Source organism: Octopus bimaculoides, chromosome 3, assembly GCF_001194135.2.
Source record: "Octopus bimaculoides isolate UCB-OBI-ISO-001 chromosome 3, ASM119413v2, whole genome shotgun sequence".
In the NCBI taxonomy this organism is placed as follows: Eukaryota; Metazoa; Mollusca; class Cephalopoda; order Octopoda; family Octopodidae; genus Octopus; species Octopus bimaculoides.
In genome coordinates, this window is record NC_068983.1 from 105514330 (window position 1) to 105534853 (window position 20524).

The following is a 20524-nucleotide window of genomic DNA, read 5'->3' on the forward strand; positions in this document are numbered from 1 at the left end:
TGTGGTAAGAGCATGAGGTTGTTAGAGGAAGGAGTAATGAACAAAAGAGAAACCATTAGACAGTTACATTTTGGTTAGTATGAGGAGATTGAGTACAAAAGTAGTGGCAATGGCCTGATGAGGGTAATTTGGTTGTTATTCCTAGCAGGTTGAGCAGATGTGTGGGACTTCCCTAATGTTGATTAATTGAGCTATTTTTGTATCTGTTTTTTTTTATCCTCTTTTCTTCTCCCCATCAAAAAGTATAAAGTCATTTACTGATTAAATGTTGAGAACCTAATATATCTGTTATTCAAACTGACATTGTTTCTTTCACTTATAGAGTGGCAAACTTGTTGTGAAGTTGTTTGAGAAAATTGAAGAGATAATTATTGACAATGAAGCTTTGGTATTTGTATTAATAGATGAAGTAAGTACTTTTTTATTTGATGTACATTCGATAAATGTTTTGAAACTTAATCAAAAAGTTAAATTAAAGCTTCTTGACATCATATTTCTGCTGCTTGAAGTGTGTTTGTGTGTGTGTATGTATCTTCAATAATAGTTGTTGAGTTGTTGATGGTGGTCCACTGACCAGGTGAAAGGTTAGTAGTTCATAGCCTGTCACCAACACAATATTGTATTTGTGTAGAAACTCTGATAAAAAAAACTTGAAATAAGCTCTCCCATCAAAGTTAAAATAAACTTCTTTCATACAGTGACAATTGGTCATACTATTTGTTGAAAACAAATCTTCCAGCAACTAATTATGCAATAATAAGATGTGGGAACTGTACTGATATTTAACATAGGAATGCCTATGTGCTTAAAGTACTGGATTACTGATCCAAAGATCAGGCATCCAAATCCTGTGTCAGATATAATACTGTAACAGGTATTGCTGATAAAGTATATTACTCTACTTGTCTCACTGTACCTCCTCACTTATTGTAGGTATTACTTATTTCAAAGCTGTTAGGTAGGTCATGTGATTGGAAATTGACATGGTTATGTCTTTTACCTGAGAATAGAAATGAAGTCAAAAAATGGTTTCATCGAATTCCTGACTTTTTTTTTGTCTTTTTTTGTTAAATTGGATTTTAACCAAAAGCAATCATCACAGCAGACAAAATACATTCACATACATGTAATAAATTCATATCTAAGTTTGGAAGACTATGCTAAAAAATAGATTGCAAAACCAATTTTTTTCTTCTTTTTAAATCACTGACATAATATTTAGCCACAGATTATAGATATGAACTTTATTCTTGATGTTATAGTAAAAAAATAAAGTTTAATGTTTCCTTAATCAGCATCTATTATAAGTGTTTAGAATTTCAAGTTGATAGAAATCTAGAACAAATAAATCTATTGTAGTTATTAAGATAAGAACATGTTTAGACCTTGTTATTGCTGATGATAAACATACCTTGCAGTTAGTAATGGAAGTTTCTCTCACTAAACTTATTCAAAGTATCATAGTGTCTTGATTGAAAGATTTTGAAATATATCGTTTCTCAAACTGCAAAGTTGCATGTTTTCGTCTTTTTAAATGAAATACTCAGTTCAGTTTTGTTTGTGCATGACCATTATATATTTTGTTTGATTAATTTCTATTTAAAGTGAAACAAAGTCTTGATGCTTGTAATTGATTAGGTTGAAAGTCTTACTTCTGCAAGAAAAAACAGTCTGAATGGCAACGAACCGTCTGATGCTATTAGAGTGGTCAATGCTCTTTTGACGAAAATCGACCAAATCAAAAAGTATGTTCTTTTGGCTTCTTATGGTTTTCTACTAATCTCCCCCCTCTCTCTTTCTCTCCCCACCCTCCATTGCACACACACACACACACACACACACACACACACACACACACCATTGAGTAAATACATTCCATTCATTGCTTCAAATGATTTGTACCAAAAAACATTTAATTAAGCTGAAACAGAATTTATTTTCAATTCAGAAATATGTTATTAGCAGGATTGAATTTGATTCCATTTTTTTTTATAATTCTCTTTTCCTCTTTTGCTTAATCTATCTAAAATTTCTTTGCAGTTATTCAAATGTCTTGATTCTTACAACATCAAATATCACAGGTGCCATTGATTTGGCATTTGTAGACAGAGCTGATATCAAGCAGTACATCGGTTTGCCTTCACCTCGAGCAATTTTTAAAATATACCATTCTTGTATCAATGAACTAATGAGGGTATGTAAAATGTGTTCACTTTGTTTGTTTGCATTGATTTTTTTTTTAACTTACTTAAAAGTTCAATAATTTGTATTTGTTTTCATATTTGCAAACTATTCAGTCCAATTAACAAGTAAATATAACTTTTTGAGTTACTCATTATTGTCTTCATTTAATGTCTGCCTGCTTTCTATGCTGGCATGGATTTGACAGCTTGACAGGATTCAGCTATTCACAAGACTGTATCGAACTCAAGTGTCAGCTTTGGCATGATTTCTACTGCTGGATGCCCTTCCTAAAGCCAGCCACTTTACACAGTGTACTGGGTGCTTTTCCATGTCACCAACACTACTAAGGTTGCTGTGTAACTTCCAAGACAGAAAAAAAAAACTTGGATAAAGGAAAAGGAAAAAGCTCCCACTACATAGGCACAGGAGTGGCTGTGTGGTAAGAAGCTTGCTTGCCAACCACATGGTTCCGGGTTTTGTCCCACTACATGGTACCTTGGGCAAGTGTCTTCTGGTATAGCCTCAGGCTAACCAAAGCTTTGTGAGTGGATTTGGTAGACGGAAACTGAAAGAAGCCTAAGGGCATCCAGCTGTAGAAACTCTGCCAAATTAGATTGGAGCCTGGTGTAGCCATCCGGTTGCACCAGTCCTCAGTCAAATCGTCCAACCCATGCTAGCATGGAAAGCGGACGTTAAACGATGATGATGATATATATATATATGTATGAGTGTGCGTATGTGTGTCTGTGTTTGTACCCACCTCCATTGCTTGACAACTGATGTTGGTATGTACCTGTAACTTAGTAGTTTGGTAAAAGAGACCGACAGAATAAGTGCTAGGCTTACAAAGAACACGTCCTGGGGTCGATTTGTTTGACTAAAGGCAGTGCTCCAGCATGGCTGCAGTCAAATAACTGAAACAAGTAAAAGAGTAAAAAGAGTACTAAGAAAAGGGTATTTGAGAAGGGAAAATGGAGGTGGGTGGCTTTATGCCAAGTGTTGAAAGGCTAAAGTATGATAGAGGAAAAGTGCAGGTGTCTTGCTATAGAAGAGATACATAGCTGAAAGAAATAAAAAGAAGGTTGCGATTAGGTGCTAGAGCAAACGCTCAAGGTACAAGAGGATGAGCATAAGAGAGGATACAGATAATGAGTCATGGGAGAGGATGAGAGAGTGGATATTTTCATAAGAGGATGAGGGGGAATAACAGATAGTTAAAGATGGGGGGGGGGGTTAGAAGTGAATACAGCGAGTGATGAACAAGGGTGGAGATGCTGTTGAAGGGAAATACCTGTATGAGGCGGGGTAAGATGAGAAATATAGGACTGGCTCAGGTAGGAGTTGTGGGATGATGTACAAGGTGTAGGAGCAGTGGAGAAAGAGATATACAGGTACATTAGGGGCTTCAGTACTTCACTGACTATGGATTGCATAACATGATGATAGATATGAGAGGACATTGAGAATGATAGCGGATAAGAGAGGCATTAAGAATGGAGTATAGCAGAAGGGAGAGAGAGCAGTGGCTGAAAACACAGAGAGGAAGTGATTGGTTGAAATAGTGTATACAGGGATGATAATGAAGAATGGAAGTGATTCCAGGGAGGAGATGTAACATGTGCCGATTCTGTTAGTTAAATCACTTGAATAGATAAGCAAGAGTATCCATTTTGATTTGTGTGAGAGCAAGATACCAAACTCAGCAGCATTAGAATAAACTCTACATCAAGGATTATTTCTTTGTGTCAACTTTTGGCTCTCACTGGTATTTCAGATAACATTGTGTGATAACTGCTACAATGATTTGTCAGTAAATTGTATATTACAGTCATAAGAATTAAATATCTTAAACACTGATAGTTAATAAAATGGTTATGAATTAGTGCTGGGTCTATGACCTCATAGTCATTAATTCAAATTTTACTGCAGTCATTGCAATGTATCCTTGAATAAAGTACATAACTTAATTTGCTTCAATATACCTTACTGACAATAGGTTGCTCTTTTGTTTCACATTTAGATGGTTACTAGTGACAAAAGCACAAGAGCTCATCATTATAATCATCATTTAATGAGCATGTTCCATACTGATGTATATTGGCTGGTTTGATAGGGTCCAATGAGTTTAAAGACTGCATTGTGCTCTAGTATCTGCTTTGGCATGGTTTCTACAGCTGGACATCCTTCCTAATACCTACTACTTTACAGTGTGTAGTGGGCACTTTTTTGTACCACCTGCACAAATGGTCTCCATGCAACTCACGGCACTATGAAGTCTGAGGAAGGTTGGGGAGTTGGCATCAAGCTATGGGGGTGGGAGTGGGGTTTAAACTATGAGAAGTGGGCATGGTATATAAAATATTCTTAACAGGCAATAAACTGGCAGTCATTAAAGTCTGAGTAAACTTTGCCATTCCTCATTTGAGGATTAATAAAAAAAAAAAGTATCTGAATTTGTAAGAACATTGGACCAAATGTTTTGCTGTATTTGTCATAAATGAAACCATGTATCATTCATTATCTTTGATTTGAAATACATAATTTAAAAAGTTTTGAGAATTTCTAAACTATTTGTCAGTTTCAATTGGCTCAGTACCCCATGTTTCATATGACCTGCTGCTAGGTAAATGGAGTGTAGTACTCAATAGCTCAACATCAGTGACTGGGAATGGCTTCCATTGATAAGAACAACTATCTTAGTTGTTCTTATCATTGGAATAGAAGAGCATATATAAATAGCTACTTTCAAGAACCATTTTATGTATGCTAGCACAAGTAAAAGATATGAAAGAGTGAAAAAATTATATTTTTACAATAACAACCTTATTGCTTTAATATGCTTAATTCACTTAGTTTTAATTTGTATTTATTTTGTATATTGGATGTTGAAATTTGGCAGAAATAGTAAAATTCCATATTAAATCTTAGTTCTTGCTGGGAGTCTTTTATCTCTGCAATAAAAAATAAATGCTAGTAATATATACTAGAGATGTGCAATCCATGCTAGCATGGATAGCAGATGATGATGATAATGTGTGGGCATGACTGTATGGTTGAGAAGCTTGGGTTCCGTCTTACTGCACAGCATCTTGAGTAAGGGTCTTTTACTATAACCCTGGCTTATAAAGCCTTGTGTGTGGATTTGATAGATGGAAACTGAAAGAAGCCTTTTCTATATATGAGTATGTATGTAATTTGTGTTTGTGTGTCCCCTTCTCTTGACATCACCTGGTGGCTGTAAATGAGTGTCATAATTGTCATATAAATGAGGTTGTTCAAAAAACATGGCCAGCAATGGGAAAATATTACCTTACTTTGAAACAGCTAAGGACTGGTAACATGAAAAGCGTCTGGCCATTTCTCTCTCTCACTCTCCTCTCCTGCTAATGTTGATCTTGTATTTGTTCTTGTGTCAAAAATCAGTATTACAGATGTTTTGCATTTCTATTATGATTGTAGATGTTTTTATTTATTATGATCAACGTTTTCTTAAATCATTTTGCAATTTTATTTGTTTCAATGACTATTATTGAGAAATATGCCATTGCATATGTCTGTGCAGTTGGTGGAAGATTGTCTTCGATTTTTAACTGCATTAAAGATTAACTGCAATAAAATCAAAGAAGAATTCTATCACATTACCTCCATCAATAAATATTTTGAGTACTTCATTGACAATATTGAACGCAAAATGAGAACAGCACAAATAATTCAGTTCTAATAGGAGTTTGTGTTATTCTAAGATTGAGACAATGATTGGTAATTATTGTCTTTTTAAAATGTTTTTAATGTTTAAAGCTTAAATTGTTTGCACAAAAGTATTCTTATACTATTGAAGAAAAGAGATAATTGTTCAAAGAAAATGTTCATTTATATTTGAAAAGTAGTCTGTCAGATTAACTTATCAAATCATTGTTTTACTAATGATGCAAGGCATTTTGTCTTTAGCAGCATTCTTAGGAGCTGTTCATAGTTTTTGTTTCCATTTCTCATTAATAAATTTAGTTCAGTTGTTGTTAAATTTTAGAATTAAATACATTTCTTTTTCAGTTCTAATCACAATGTTTTTACTTTTTTTTTTTATAGTTAAATTAATACACTTACATTTGTAATTAGCAAAATATTTTGATATTTAAAAGAAATGCATAAAAGAATTATTCGTCATCATCCTTATAATCAATTTTCAAAATTTTTTTTCTTATGTGTACATCATCATCATCATTTAACATCCGTTTTCCATGCTGGCATGGGTTGGACAGTTTGACTGAAAACTGGTAAGCTGCACCAGGTTTCAATCTGATTTGGTATGATTTCTACAGCTGGATGCCCTTCCTAACATCAACCACTCCAAGAGTGTAGTGGGTGATTTTTACGTGCTACTGGCACAGGTACCAGTTAAAAAACACTGGTATCAACCACAACTACGATCTCACTTGGCTTGACAAGTCTTCTCAAGCACAGTATATTGCCAAAGGTCTCGGTCACTTGTCACTGCGTCCGTGAGGCCCAAAGTTCAATGGGTGCTTTTTACATGCCACCAGCACAGGTTCAAGATAGGCGACACTGACATTGGCCACTACTATGATTTCACTTGGCTTGACAAGTCTTCTTAAATACAGCATATCGCCCAACATCTGAAGAGTGCTTTCTACATGCCACTGGCACGAGTGCCAGTTATACAACACTGGCATCAGCTATGTTTGTGATTTCACTTGGCTTGATGGGTCTTCTGAAGCATGGCATATTGCCAAAGGTCCCGGTCACTTGTCATTGCTTCCATAAGGCCCAGCATTCAAAGAAGCAACATTCATGCTTCATCACCACATCCCATGCCTTCCTGACTCTACCACTTCCACAGGTTCCCTCCACACTCAGAAATTGGCACTTCTTCACACAGCTGTCCTCCACCACACATATTACATGGCCATCTCAGTGTAGCTGTCTCTCTTGTGCACCACATCTGATGCCTCTTATGCCCAACTTTTCTCTCAGGATGCTTACTCTGTCATACATGCACACTGACATTGCACATCCAGCAAAGCATATTAGCTTCATTCCTTTCAAGCTTTCGCATCTCCTCGGTGGCCACAGCCCACATTTCATTGTTGTGTAGCGTGGCTGTTTGCACACAACCATCATACAATCTGAGAAGCCCTTTGTTACCAACAGAGGTAGGAGCTCTCTGAACTTTGCCCAGCCTATTCTTATTCTCACAGCTATGCTCTCGGAGCATCCACCTCCGCTACTGACTTGGTCACCTACTTCTAGTTTTTTCCCCCCCTGGCATTTGATGGAGTCTATTTTCTGTATATTCTTAGTGTTAATGGTACCTGTGCACCTTCCACACACAAAAACTATTTTCCCTGTTAACCTTCCTCTGATATTGCTGCACCTCTTATGTTTCCATAGCTTACGCCAGGTACATCTTACAGAGTTACTACCTATGTCTTTTCTACAGATGAAGCAGGGCCATCTACCTGAAGGGACTTGTAATTTGTCTGTTCTCCTATTTACTAAGACTTTGGTTTTTGCTAGATTAACTCTAAGGTGCTTTGTTGAAAAATTTGTAAGAGGCTATAAACACTACATGCACAAAGAAAACAGTGTTGTCCCCCCTCCCCTATCCATGAACAACATGCTGCTATAACTTCATAGTTATTGTAAATTACTGTAATTCGTTATCACTGAAGATCTCTTCTGGCAATCTCAGATCCTTGTCATACCAATGACTGCCTACTTCCTTAGGGGAAGACTCGCAGAAGATTACTACTCCCACTCCCATACCTGAGATGGGACTGCTGCCACACATACAGATATCCTGGACTGCATCCAAAAAAAGGTGGCTAACTGACATGAGGTTGCTCACCAACATATTCCTACTCCTATTTCTAGTTCAGAGGCATTCTGTCTCTACTCTGTTCTTTTACCGCTCTCATCCCACCTCCACTCAGGCCTTACCTCTATTGTACAGGTAAGGCCCTAACCCACCCGCCCCTACTATAATCACTGCTCCCTCCAGTCCTTCTTCACTAGAATTTTAGGTCTCTGGAATTCCCTCCTTACTCATGTCCTTCCACCAACTTGAATCTGTTTAAGAACAACTTAAACTATGTCATTCTCACTAGTACCAGATGACTTCTGTTGGTTGTGAGTACAGTTCTCTTCCTGACTAAAGCAATGAAAAAAAAAAAAAACCAACTAAAACTTTGTAGCCTATAGAATATATGCTATTTGCTTCTAATCTCAAATTGATTGTAACCAGTGTATTTATTCAATTTATTTGCTTCTAATTAATTCATATCTTGTGTTAATAATTAGATTAGTTTCTAATCTTTGAAATCAATTTCATTTTGCAAACGTTGTTTAAAGGACTATTCATTCCTACTCAAATACTCCTTTTATTAAGAAAAACACATTCAATGTGTTTTTTGTTTTTTTTTCCTGAAATAATTTTGTCAAAAATATGTACAGGTTATAATTTTGTTATATTTTAAAATCTTGTTTTTAATTACAGACGGGCATAATTTCACCTGTTCAGCAAATGCTTGATATTCGAGTTTTAGAAATTACTGGTTATGCTGATAACGATGCCACAAAGCTTAGTCTTCAATTGTTAACCATTTCACAGTGAGTTTATTAACAGCAATGATTTTACTAAATTTACTACATTTGAATTTATTGAATTTTCTTAGCAAGTGGATTTTTCTACTTAGGACTGCAAGCTATTTCAGCTGTAATCTAATCTTAAATAAATAAAAAAAAGAAAGAAAAAGAAGACTAATGAAATAACCAGAATATTTTTATTATAGCGTGTGTATTTAAGGCATGCAGATAAGAGATTTCATTTTCTATATTCTATTTACTTACCTGATATTGTTTTTGTTCCTCAGTTTGTTAAACTTCTATGTAATATTTTTGTTTCATTATCTATAATGGCTGTATGGCTAAGAAGTTTGCTTCACAGCCACTTAGTTCTCAGTTTGATCTGATTGCTTAAGAACTTAGATGATTGTTTTCTATCATAGCCTAGGGTTGACTAGTATCTTGTTGTTTGTAACTTTTGGTGAGCCATGGTGCAACCAACAATATGCTAGAAATCCCTGCTCATTAATTTGGTGGGATGGATAATATCAAATAATTCAATCACAACATATATTTAAATTAAACATGAAAAAAATTGAAATATTATCATCACTTAATGGAAAAATTGAAATATTATCTTTCAGCATTTAATAAGGTAAAATCTTAAATTATTAATTATCTTACAACAGCAATACCTGGAAAATCATGGATTACATGGGAAAATGCGAGCATGAAAAGTAATAATCTTATGATTATAAACCTGGAAAAGTACAGGACAAGTTATTACACCTGTAAAAGTATAGGACAAGCTATTACTTCTAGTAAAGTAAAGAATAAGAAACTTTTTACTTAAAATATTGCAGCTAAAATTAAAATTTGAATATTAAAACTTATTTTATTATAGTTTACAAATAACACTATACTTATTTAAGTAGAATTTGGCAAATTTACTACCTTAAATACAGAAAAAAGAGACTAATTAGACAAACTTACAAATTAGCTGAACAGTTTTGTACAATAAATTTAAAAGATGAGAACTGTAAAGAGTGATAAATTAGAAGAATTGGCATTCTTTGCTGCAATATTTCAAATAAAAAGTTTCTTATTCTTTACTTTACTAGAAGTAATAGCTTGTCCTATACTTTTACAGGTGTAATAACTTGTCCTGTACTTTTCCAGGTTTATAATCTTAAGAATATCACTCTTCATGTTCGCATTTTTCTATGTAATATATATATATATATATATATATATATATATATATATACCTCCATATGCACATACATGTACATATTCACACAAAATTTACTTTGTTCAGCTTATGTTTATTGAATACTTTCACAAAGCATTAGCTGGCCTAGGGCTATAGTAGAGGATACTTACTCTTGGTGTATGCAACCTTTCAAAGTAAATTCTTTAACTACACAACCATGTTTGTGTCTGTAGATAAACAATTTGAATATTAAACATGTATTTTTATATTGTATTTATTAATTTTGTACATTTGTTTTCGCAGGAAAAGTTATGGCTTGAGTGGGAGAACATTAAGAAAGATGCCATTTATTGCTCATGCTCTGTTTTTGAGGGTATGTTTAAGTATATTGCATTTTCTTTGATCAATTTAAGTATAATCTAAATTCTTTTTTTAACAAAATATTGCACTATATATGCTTAACATGAAGAATTGAATTAACTTTTAAGCCATATTCTGTTGTAACATTAATTGAAATGTTTGAAAATATTTGCTGTCTCCATCACCATATTATTGTGGCCAGGACCCATGCTTTGTGACACTGCAAGCTCCCATGTATTGGTATATCACATTCTCACTTTCACCGAGTTTGTAACTGAAACCACTCCATCGGAGTTTGCAGTCAAACTGCTCCCAAAGATATGCAGTTGACTGGGACTCCCCAGTGTGTTTCTAGACAGGTCAGGTTCATTACTGATGCTCATTGTTGACTGGTAGCAATGGGTGGCTTTTCATATAAACCTGACACTCCTCACTACCACCATCATGCAGAATGAAGGCAGGAGCACGTGTACAGCTTGCTATATAATCAAGCATAAAATGGGAGAGGCATTTTAGTTCAACCCATTGGTTTGCTATGCCTGCTCTGAAGGAGAAGCAATAGCCCCAGTTTTGGGAGCAGCACAAAGTGACTTGTGAACATTGCATGCCTGATGTTAATGGATCTTCTCTGTCTTCATCTTAACTATAACTCCCACCATCACAATCACCACCATATCCTCTTTACTCATCGTGTGTCATCTATTTACATGATCTATTGATCAAGAGCAATCATCTTCCTTCCAGGAAGCAGCCAGTATCTTAGTTTAAAGAAATGATATAATATTACTGTCTTGTACTCAACATTTTACTCAAGTTCACATTGCACACCCAACAGATTATGCTGAGATAAATCCTCTATAATCATGACTGTGGTTCTGCTTGTAATTCTCACATTTCATTTCTGTGGAATATAGGAATTCTGACAGACACATCAGCCTGGTTGTGTGTGTGTCTTCCTGCATTTCATCAGAGGCAAATAAAAGGGTTGGCAACACAAAGACCATCCAACTGTAAAACACTGCTTCAAAGAAAGAAAAACTCCTCAAAACATTCAACTTATGTCAGCATGGAAAAGCAGACACAAAAAATAATGATGATGGTGGTGATTTATAGCAGAAAGCTTTTGTGCAGCTTCTTTCATAAGACATCAAGGCTATCGTAGAAAACACTTTTCCAAGGTGTCCTGCAATGATATTGAACCCAGAACCATGTGGTCACAAAGCAAATTTCTTAGTTATACAACCATGTCTGCAGCTATGGTTCCAATAGAAAATTGAAACTAATCAATGGCATTCACTACATGATTTACTAAAATTATTCATTTCTAGAATTATAGTAATTGATGAAATTTGAGGGGCAAATACAGTGTCCAGCCTTTTAAAACCATATTTGATTATATTGAGACATTTAGAGAAAGTGTTTTAATTTTCTCATCGTGTAGCATGGCTACATTTTTTTCACCATCTGCTCAATGTTATGCAGATCTTTTATTTCCTGTTAATCCAAATCTACTAATTATCACACTTGATTATAAGGACTATATGGTATAATGAATTGAACTGAGTATACCTTGGTCTATTAGTAGCTCCCTTAATAGAGCTTATTCTATGGAGACATATAAAACATAATTCTAAACTGTCCAGTTATAAAAAAAGGCAATCAGAGTAATTGTATACAAATTGGTGTCATATTTATGTAATTAGCTATTTCAAACCATACTTTAAAAAATGAATATTAGTGATGGAAATTAATACTGAATGGCAAGCTTTATGTCCTACTTAACATGCATGTTAAAATGTCATATTATTGTGATATTTGCCTTGAGAGATTTTGTCATATAGACATACAGTGCTAAAAGCACATACATATGGTTAGCAGATGATAATCATCTAGTGTGGCTGAACCACTAGATCACCTGATTTCAGTGTACCTGCTCTTCATCAGTAGTAAGCATTCAGACACAGCATGCCAGCCAAATTCCATCACCAATGATATATAGAAAAACAGTGATTATTCAGTTACTGATGTTGGAAATAACTGGCAGGTACTTTAAAAAATAAATGTACTTTAACCCTTTAATATTCAGATTTCTCTATCAAATATAATGCTTTGAATTAATCATGCATTACCTTATAGCTTTGAGATTTTAGTGATGTGATTGTTTATTTTTAGAATAATATTGTAGAATAAGTGTGAGAGGCCAGATGTGGCCAGTTTGAAGATAAAACAAATAGATTATTTTGGCTGGATATGGCCGGTTTGAATGCTAAAGAGTTAAAGAACAAAATTTTTTTTTCACTACTTTAATCTACATATTTTGTTCATGTTTAGGTTTCATCGTCGACGTTGGAAGTGTATCTGGACGCTCTTGACAAAGCTGTTGACAATCAGTTTACTCAACAAAATAATTTGTGTAAGGACAATTAAAGTGATGTTTTACTGGAATCTAAGCATATGTGTGTTTATTTACATGTATGTGTGAATGGAAAAGAACTTTTGGACAGAAAATTAAAAATACTTGACTTGAAAAAAAGAAAACAAAAATCTATATGAATAACTAAACTTTTCTCCTTACTGTGTATGCATGTAAATAGATGAATATATATGTGTGTATATGTACATAAGAATGTTTGTATGTGCATGTAAGCTTATGTGTGTGTATGTGATGTAAGTTGTGTAAACATTAAAGTGTTTTATACTGACATGTGGTATGTAAGCTTTATGTGTGTATGTGTATATTGTGAGTATATACAGCCATAGCGAAAAGTTTGGTATGTTTTTTTCAAAATTAAAATTCTTATGCCCAATATATGCTCCAACCAAATATAACTTGGAGCATTTAATATAAAAATTCTAATTTACAGACCTATGTTCCAAACTTTTGGCCACAACTGTAAATATGTATGTGTATTGTGTATGCATATAAGTATAAATGTGTGGTAAGAGTAAAACAAAAACACATTTGTTATGAATGTTTAAAATGAATGTTGGACCCACAAAACCTTTTGTTGAAACTATAATTCAGCAATGTATTTTGTTCGGTATGACACATTGCTGTTACCTCACTCATCCTACCTCTGACTAGCTAATAATATGCACACATTAAAGTTATTGCATTGCTGCAATGATTCATCTATGCTACAATTCCATATTTACAGACTCATCCTGTCTATCATAGTTCTCTGGTTTCTCTTTCTCCTTATGCCTGTATTTATTTTTTTTTTTTTAATGTACATTCTCCCATTCATGTTAAATACACAGGCAAGAGATGATGATGAAAAATAAGTGTCCTGTGAGGCCAGCTAACATACCTATGTTGGTTTTTGTAACTTTCACTTACACCTCTAATAACACAACATCCTCGTTCCTTTCACCTGTAAATAATAGACCTTGTTCATATGTTAAGATTTAATATTAATAAAGAAATACGTGTGCATGCACACACACACAGACACACTATATATATATATGTATGTATATATATATATATATAATGATAGACTCTCCCATTGAAGACGACATAAATGGTTTGTTTATAGTGATCAAATGTTCATGCTGAACATCATCCATTATCTCTTCTCTCCATTTAATCAATGTTGTCTGAACAGGTGCATGGTGTATCATGCATCAGGTGTCAAAGTGATTGCAGAGCATCATGAGATGAAGTGTTTTACTCAAGAACACCTTGCATTTGGTCAAGGAACTGAAACCACAATCTAGCAATCATGAGTGCAACACCCTCACCACTAAGCCATGTGCCCCTCCCCACAATATACACATGTGCGCACACACACACACATATATATATATATATATATATATATATATATATATATAATGGGCATAGGCTTGAAACATAAAATACTTTTTCTTTTTTCCCAAGTGTCAAACTAATACACTTGCTTGTTGTTCATACACCTGTCTTCATATTTTGTTTTTCTATAAATTTCAACTATATATATATATATATTCTTTTACTGGTTTCAGCCATTGGGTTGCAAGCAAACTGGGGTACTGCCTTCAAGGGATTTTTTTAAAATTTTTCATAGCTGATTATATTGTTTGTATTTGAAAGAAATCAGACATTTGATCTCAAATTTCTTAAGACATGGCCCATAACTTCTGGAAATGATCAAGATTTCATCTTAATTGTGATATTCTTGTGTTACAGTTTTAAATGACTGCCATTTTACACATTTGTTTAAATAATTATCACTGGTTTTTTTTTTTTTTTAATTTCTTTATTCCAAATGTTACCCAATATTTATATTTTTATGTTTTTGTAAACTCAATTTTCTTTTCATTCATGAAATTATGAATATCATTACCTTTTATTTTAGCATGATTTAGTAATTTAACTTAAATTACTATTTTGAAAAACACTTAAATACAAAATTGTTCAAAATTACATATTCTATTTTAGATTGAATAAACATTTTTTCCCCTTTTATTATACATATCAACATTGTTTTTTAAAAATCTAATAGTAAATTTGACAAAGAACTCTGTCAAAACTAATTAATATTATATTTGGGTTAATTTGATCATTTTGTCATCAAAATCATTGGTTAAACTCACAAAGTTGGCATTGGAGAAATGAGTGAATCAAACCAGATCAGTTGCAAACTGCTACTCTTATTACTGTTTGCAATAAGAATAAGTTATTGCTTGAACTTTTATTCAAGATAAATTGTTGACCCTCAAGGGATATTGTCAAACATATCTCTTAACCCTTTAGCATTCAGATTACTCTGTCAAATGTAATGCTTATTTATTCACATTGTCTAAAATTAATCATAAATTATGTCATAGTTTTGAGATTTTGATGATGTGATTGCTTACTTTTTAGAATTATATTGTAGGGTAGGTGTGAGAGGCTAGATCTGGCTAGATTTAACATAAAACAGGTAGAATATCTGAGCCAGATATGGCCAGTTTAAATGCTATAAGGGTTAATGATATTTTGGGGCTACTATATTGAAATGGAAGTTAACACGGGAGCATCTTTTTACTGATCAGCTACACTACGTTTGCTAGCCTGTGGAATGAACCTGAGAAGCTAAACTCAAACTCACAACACAGAAGCTTTCAAACTATTCTGGAGAAAGTATCACACCATGTGGTGTTTATGAAGTGCTATGGACTATGATGGCCAATATTTTTGTCTACTGTTTGTAATTATACTCAGTGATGGCCCTCGAATGTCTGGGTAAGAAGTGGCTGCAAATTGGGTAATTTAGTTGGAAACATCTGTTAAGTCAGTACTTTTGAACAAAATCGAAACTAAATTATAATGAGATAAAATTACAAATTTCTATTAAGTATGATATGCTTTCACTTGTTTCAGTCATTTGACTGCAGTCATGCTGGAGCACAACCTTTAAGGGTCTTTTAGTCGAAGAAATCGACCCAGGACTTATTCTTTGTAAGCCAAGTACTTATTCTATCAGTCTCTTTTGCTAAACTGCTAAGTTACAGAGATGTAAACACACCAACATCAGTTGTCAAGTGATGGTGGGAGGAAAAACACAGGCACAAAGAGACACACAGATAAATATATATATATATACACACACACACACACACATATATATACACACCCACACACATATATATATATATATATATATATATACACACACACACACATACATACAATGGGCTATTTTCAGTTTCCATCTACCAAATCAAATTCACTCACAAGGCTTTGGACGGCCCGAGGCTAAAGTAGACACTTGCCCAAGGTGCCACACAGAGGGACTGAACCTAGAATCATATGGTTGGGAAGCAAGCTTCTTACCTAGTGAAAATTTTAAGTCTTCAAGTCAAATCTAACAAATGTAGAACCTATTAGTGAAATATCTGAGTTTGTTGGAATAAAACGTTTTGAATGTTTCTCAAGGTATTTGACAATTATTGAATTGGATGAAAATGGACAAAATGTAGATATTTCTGACATGCCTGTTCATGGTAGAAATTATGGAATTTTTCACATTTAAGTTGAAATTTTGTGGGGGTCTAACAGATGCAGCAACTAAAGCTCAAACTATCACTGTTACTTTTGGAGTAATCAGAATTAATATTTCTCAAGAAATTTCACAATAAATTGGATGGTTAAGAATAAAATTTCAAATTTGTCTTGATATTGTTGTTGGCACTCCGTCGCTTATGACGTCGAGGGTTCCAGTTGATCCAATCAACGGAACAGCCTGCTCGTGAAATTAACGTGCCAGTGGCTGAGCACTCCACAGACACGTGTACCCTTAACTTAGTTCTTGGGGATATTCAGCGTGACACAGTGTGACAAGGCTGACCCTTTGAATTACAGGCACAGCAGAAACAGGAAGTAAGAGTTAGAGAAAGTTGTGGTGAAAGAGTATAGCAGGGTTCGCCACCATCCCCTGCCAGAGCCTCATGGAGCTTTAGGTGTTTTTCACTCAATAAACACTCACAACGCCCAGTCTGGGAATCGAAACCGCGAGTCCGCTGCCCTAACCACTGGGCCATTGCGCCTCCACTGTCTTGATATAGCATTAGTGAAAATTTTAACTTTTCATGTCTATAAACAAAAGGCTCATCTAATTGTTTGTTTTCAGATGAGACCTGACACAACTCTGCTTTTCACTTTTGCAGATTATAACTTCCATTTAGACCAACATTTGAAAAGACACTCACTACATCCCAATATCGGTTACTGAATAAAATAGTTCAATTCCCCAACAATTAATCCATTTCCACATAGACAATTGTATGTAGCTCTGTCAACAACAAGAGCGAGTGTTGCAGATAAGAGTGACAGTGTCCAATGAAGATTTCTAGCATTAAAACACATCTGGATATTTTTGCAGTCAAAATTTATATAGGCGTAACTGTATGGTAAGAAGCTTGCTTCCCAACCACATGGTTCCAGGTGCAGTCCCACTGCATAGTAACTTTGGCAAGTGTCTTCTACTATAACCTCAAGCTGACAAAAAAGGTTTTTGTTAGTGGATTTTGCAGACAGAAACTGAAAAGAACGTCATATATATATATATAATGTGTGTGTGTGTTTTTGTGTCCGTGTTTGTTCCCATCACCTCTGGACAACTAGTGTTGGCATGTTTACATCACCATAGCATAGTGGTTCAGCAAAAGAAACCAATAGTATAAGTACTAGTCTTTAAAAAAAAAGCCTTGGGGGTCAATTTGTTCAACTAAAATCCTTCGAGGCAGTGCTCCAGCATGGCTACAGTCAAATGACTGAAACAAGTAAAAGGACATACATTATTAGCAAAACAATGGAGAAACTTGATACCACCTGCTGGAGTACTTCTCATATTAACCTATTTTAGTCAACTTTTTAACCAATAACTTCCAAGTTTCTGTCTACCAATTCCTCTCACTTGGTCACACCAATACCATTGTAGAAGACACCTACAGTATCACATTGCAAGAATGAACTAAAAAATATCACATGGTTGTGGGGCAAACTTTTTAACCGTCTGTTGTCCATGCTGACGTGGGTTGGACAGTTTGACTGGGCTGGCATGCTGGAAGGCTGCACCAGACTCCAGTTTGATTTGGTATGGTTTTCTGCGGCTGGATGCCCTTCCAAATGCCAACCACTCCAGGAGTGTAATAGGTGCCAATTACATAACACTGGTATCTGCCATGACTCATTTTGTTCGGCTTGATGGGTCTTCTCAAGCATGTCATAATGCCAAAGGTGCCTCTGTAAAGCCCAACACTCAAAAGGAACTCAACCACTTTGCCGAGGCCCAGTGCTTGAAAGATGTTCTTTACATGCCATCAGCATAGGTACACTTGACTTGATGGGTCCTCTCAAGCACAGCACATTGCTAACAGTCTCGGTCACTAGTCATTGCCTCTGTGAGGCTCAAAGTTCGAAGATCATGCTTCACCACCTCATTCCATGTCTTCCTGGGTCTACCTCTACCACAGGTTCCTTCCACAGTCAGAGATCAGCACTTCTCTTTGGATAATATTTCACTTAATAGAGATTATTATTAGAAAGAAACAAGTTTTACATTATTATTACATCATTCATTCTAAAAAATATAAAACATTCCAGATGGAGTGGTAACTGCTAATAGTATCAAAATTACATAAAATAACATAACCCTGTTACTAGACCCAGACAGGAAATTAAAGTTAATCTAAAGTGGATTTAATTTATATGACGTTACTCATATATTTTCAAATAGAAATAATATTCAAGAGAAATTCATATTTTTTTTAAAAGGTATAACAAATATCCACACATAAACCATAGTGTAAAGTCAGATCTCAGACTCTTGGGCCTTACACTGAGATGACAATAGATGAAGACTATGTTAAGATATGCTTTATCATGGAATTTTATACCTTGTACAAATAAAAGTTGATGATGGTATTGATACATGCAATTTTACATACAGTTTAACTATCAAATTACAGTTGATTCATGCTATAAAAGAAATTACAAACAACTAAATCCTTTTCATTACAGGATATAAAATGTAAATTTAACAAGAAAATTTAATACACATGTGAAAGGATGCATATAAGATTTAGAATATATACATATATGATCACATACGATCTGATGAAATATTTTCTGTTATAGTTTGAGTATTATATTTCAACTGTATGGTAATGTAATTTCAGATTTAGGACAAATACATTTCTCAGTTATCTGCCCACACTATTGAAGGAATCAATAGTATCTTTTCTCTGGAAACTTCTATAATGGAATATGAGTATTCTGAATAAAAGCTTTTATTAAAAATATTACTGATAACTTAATCTCACCAATGTAGATACATCTGCAATTATACAGAAGAGTGACAAGAGATTGTTATCACACTATTATACCTTCTCTCCGTTGTGACTAATACATACATCTGTTGTGAAATAAGATATTTCTTTCATACAAAACATATCAAAGTAATACACATACTCTTTTTTATGAAAAATGTACTGGAATTTTGTGAGAATGATTTAACATAGTTTCTCTTCTAATGGATGAGTTTGTGTTGAGTTAAACTACTTTTTTTCAGAAAATGGTATCATAATATGGTTTCTCTCCTATATTAATATATTTATGAATACTTAAGTTATTGTAGAAATTTTCCACAGATTATCACAGTGATATGACTTCTTTCCTGTATGAATGTGTTTGTGAAAAGATAAGAGAATTGTTGTAGAGAATGGTTTACCACTAATATCACTTATCTCCTGTGTGAATATGTCTGTGAGTAGTTAAATTACTACTTTCAGAGAATGATTTACTGCAGATACCACAGTGATAATATTTCTCTCCTGTATGACTCTACAGATGTCTAAGGTTACCTTTTTCAGGGATTGATTCTTTAAAAGATATCACCATAGCATGGTGTTTTGGTTGGCTATTCTCCCATGTTTCAATATCTCATCAGGAAAATCAATCCTTTTAAAATGTGCTTATATTCAAATTGTTTCTTACATAATTCATTTTCTATACTCTTTTGTTACCATAATATATAGATATTTTTCTTGTGTTAGGATTTATATCTGATTCCAAATAAATATTTTTTTCACTTATATTTGCATAAACTGTGATTTTTGTCAGTATCTGATCATGCTGCAAACAGTTACATACAAGAAGATTTATTAGGATTTAATCATTTTATAGGGATACTTATTTCAAGATGTCTTATAAGAGAATCTTGTCTTGTAATGAGAGAAAAGTAAAATCTGTTCTCAAGACATATCTGCAAATGAAATTATTTGAACAGAAATCATTTATATATTCATGGTAATTTTTCCATGTTTGATTGGAATGTAAAATTATCCTAGCAGTAAAATAAAGAGCTGCTATTAATTTCAGTTCATAGGAAATGTTTCATGGTAAATCATCTATAGATTTGTATGTAAACATGATTATTACATATATCTTTAAAAAATTGTAAATATATAAATATATATATATATCATCATCATCATCATCATCATCGTTTAACGTCCGCTTTCCATGCTAGCATGGGTTGGACGATTTGACTGAGGACTGGTGAAACCGGATGGCAACACCAGGCTCCAGTCTGATTTGGCAGAGTTTCTACAGCTGGATGCCCTTCCTAACGCCAACCACTCAGAGAGTGTAGTGGGTGCTTTTACGTGTCACCCGCACGAAAACGGCCACGCTCGAAATGGTGTCTTTTATGTGCC

At 34.2% G+C, this 20524-nt stretch overlaps 1 protein-coding gene across 2 annotated transcripts in view; it reads left to right on the forward strand.

The window, feature by feature from the left end:
• The window catches only part of LOC106870552 (pachytene checkpoint protein 2 homolog), a 28867-nt gene extending 14064 nt beyond the window's left edge, over positions 1 to 14803 (forward strand). For both annotated transcript variants that reach the window (XM_014916678.2, XM_052966409.1), the window contains 6 exons: positions 323 to 409; positions 1639 to 1745; positions 2041 to 2194; positions 8699 to 8811; positions 10283 to 10352; positions 12671 to 14803. In XM_014916678.2, coding sequence (XP_014772164.1) covers positions 323 to 409; positions 1639 to 1745; positions 2041 to 2194; positions 8699 to 8811; positions 10283 to 10352; positions 12671 to 12766 — 627 coding nt within the window. In that variant the 3' untranslated portion in view covers positions 12767 to 14803. The remainder of the gene's footprint in view (positions 1 to 322; positions 410 to 1638; positions 1746 to 2040; positions 2195 to 8698; positions 8812 to 10282; positions 10353 to 12670) is intronic.
• The last annotated feature ends 5721 nt before the right edge of the window (positions 14804 to 20524 follow it).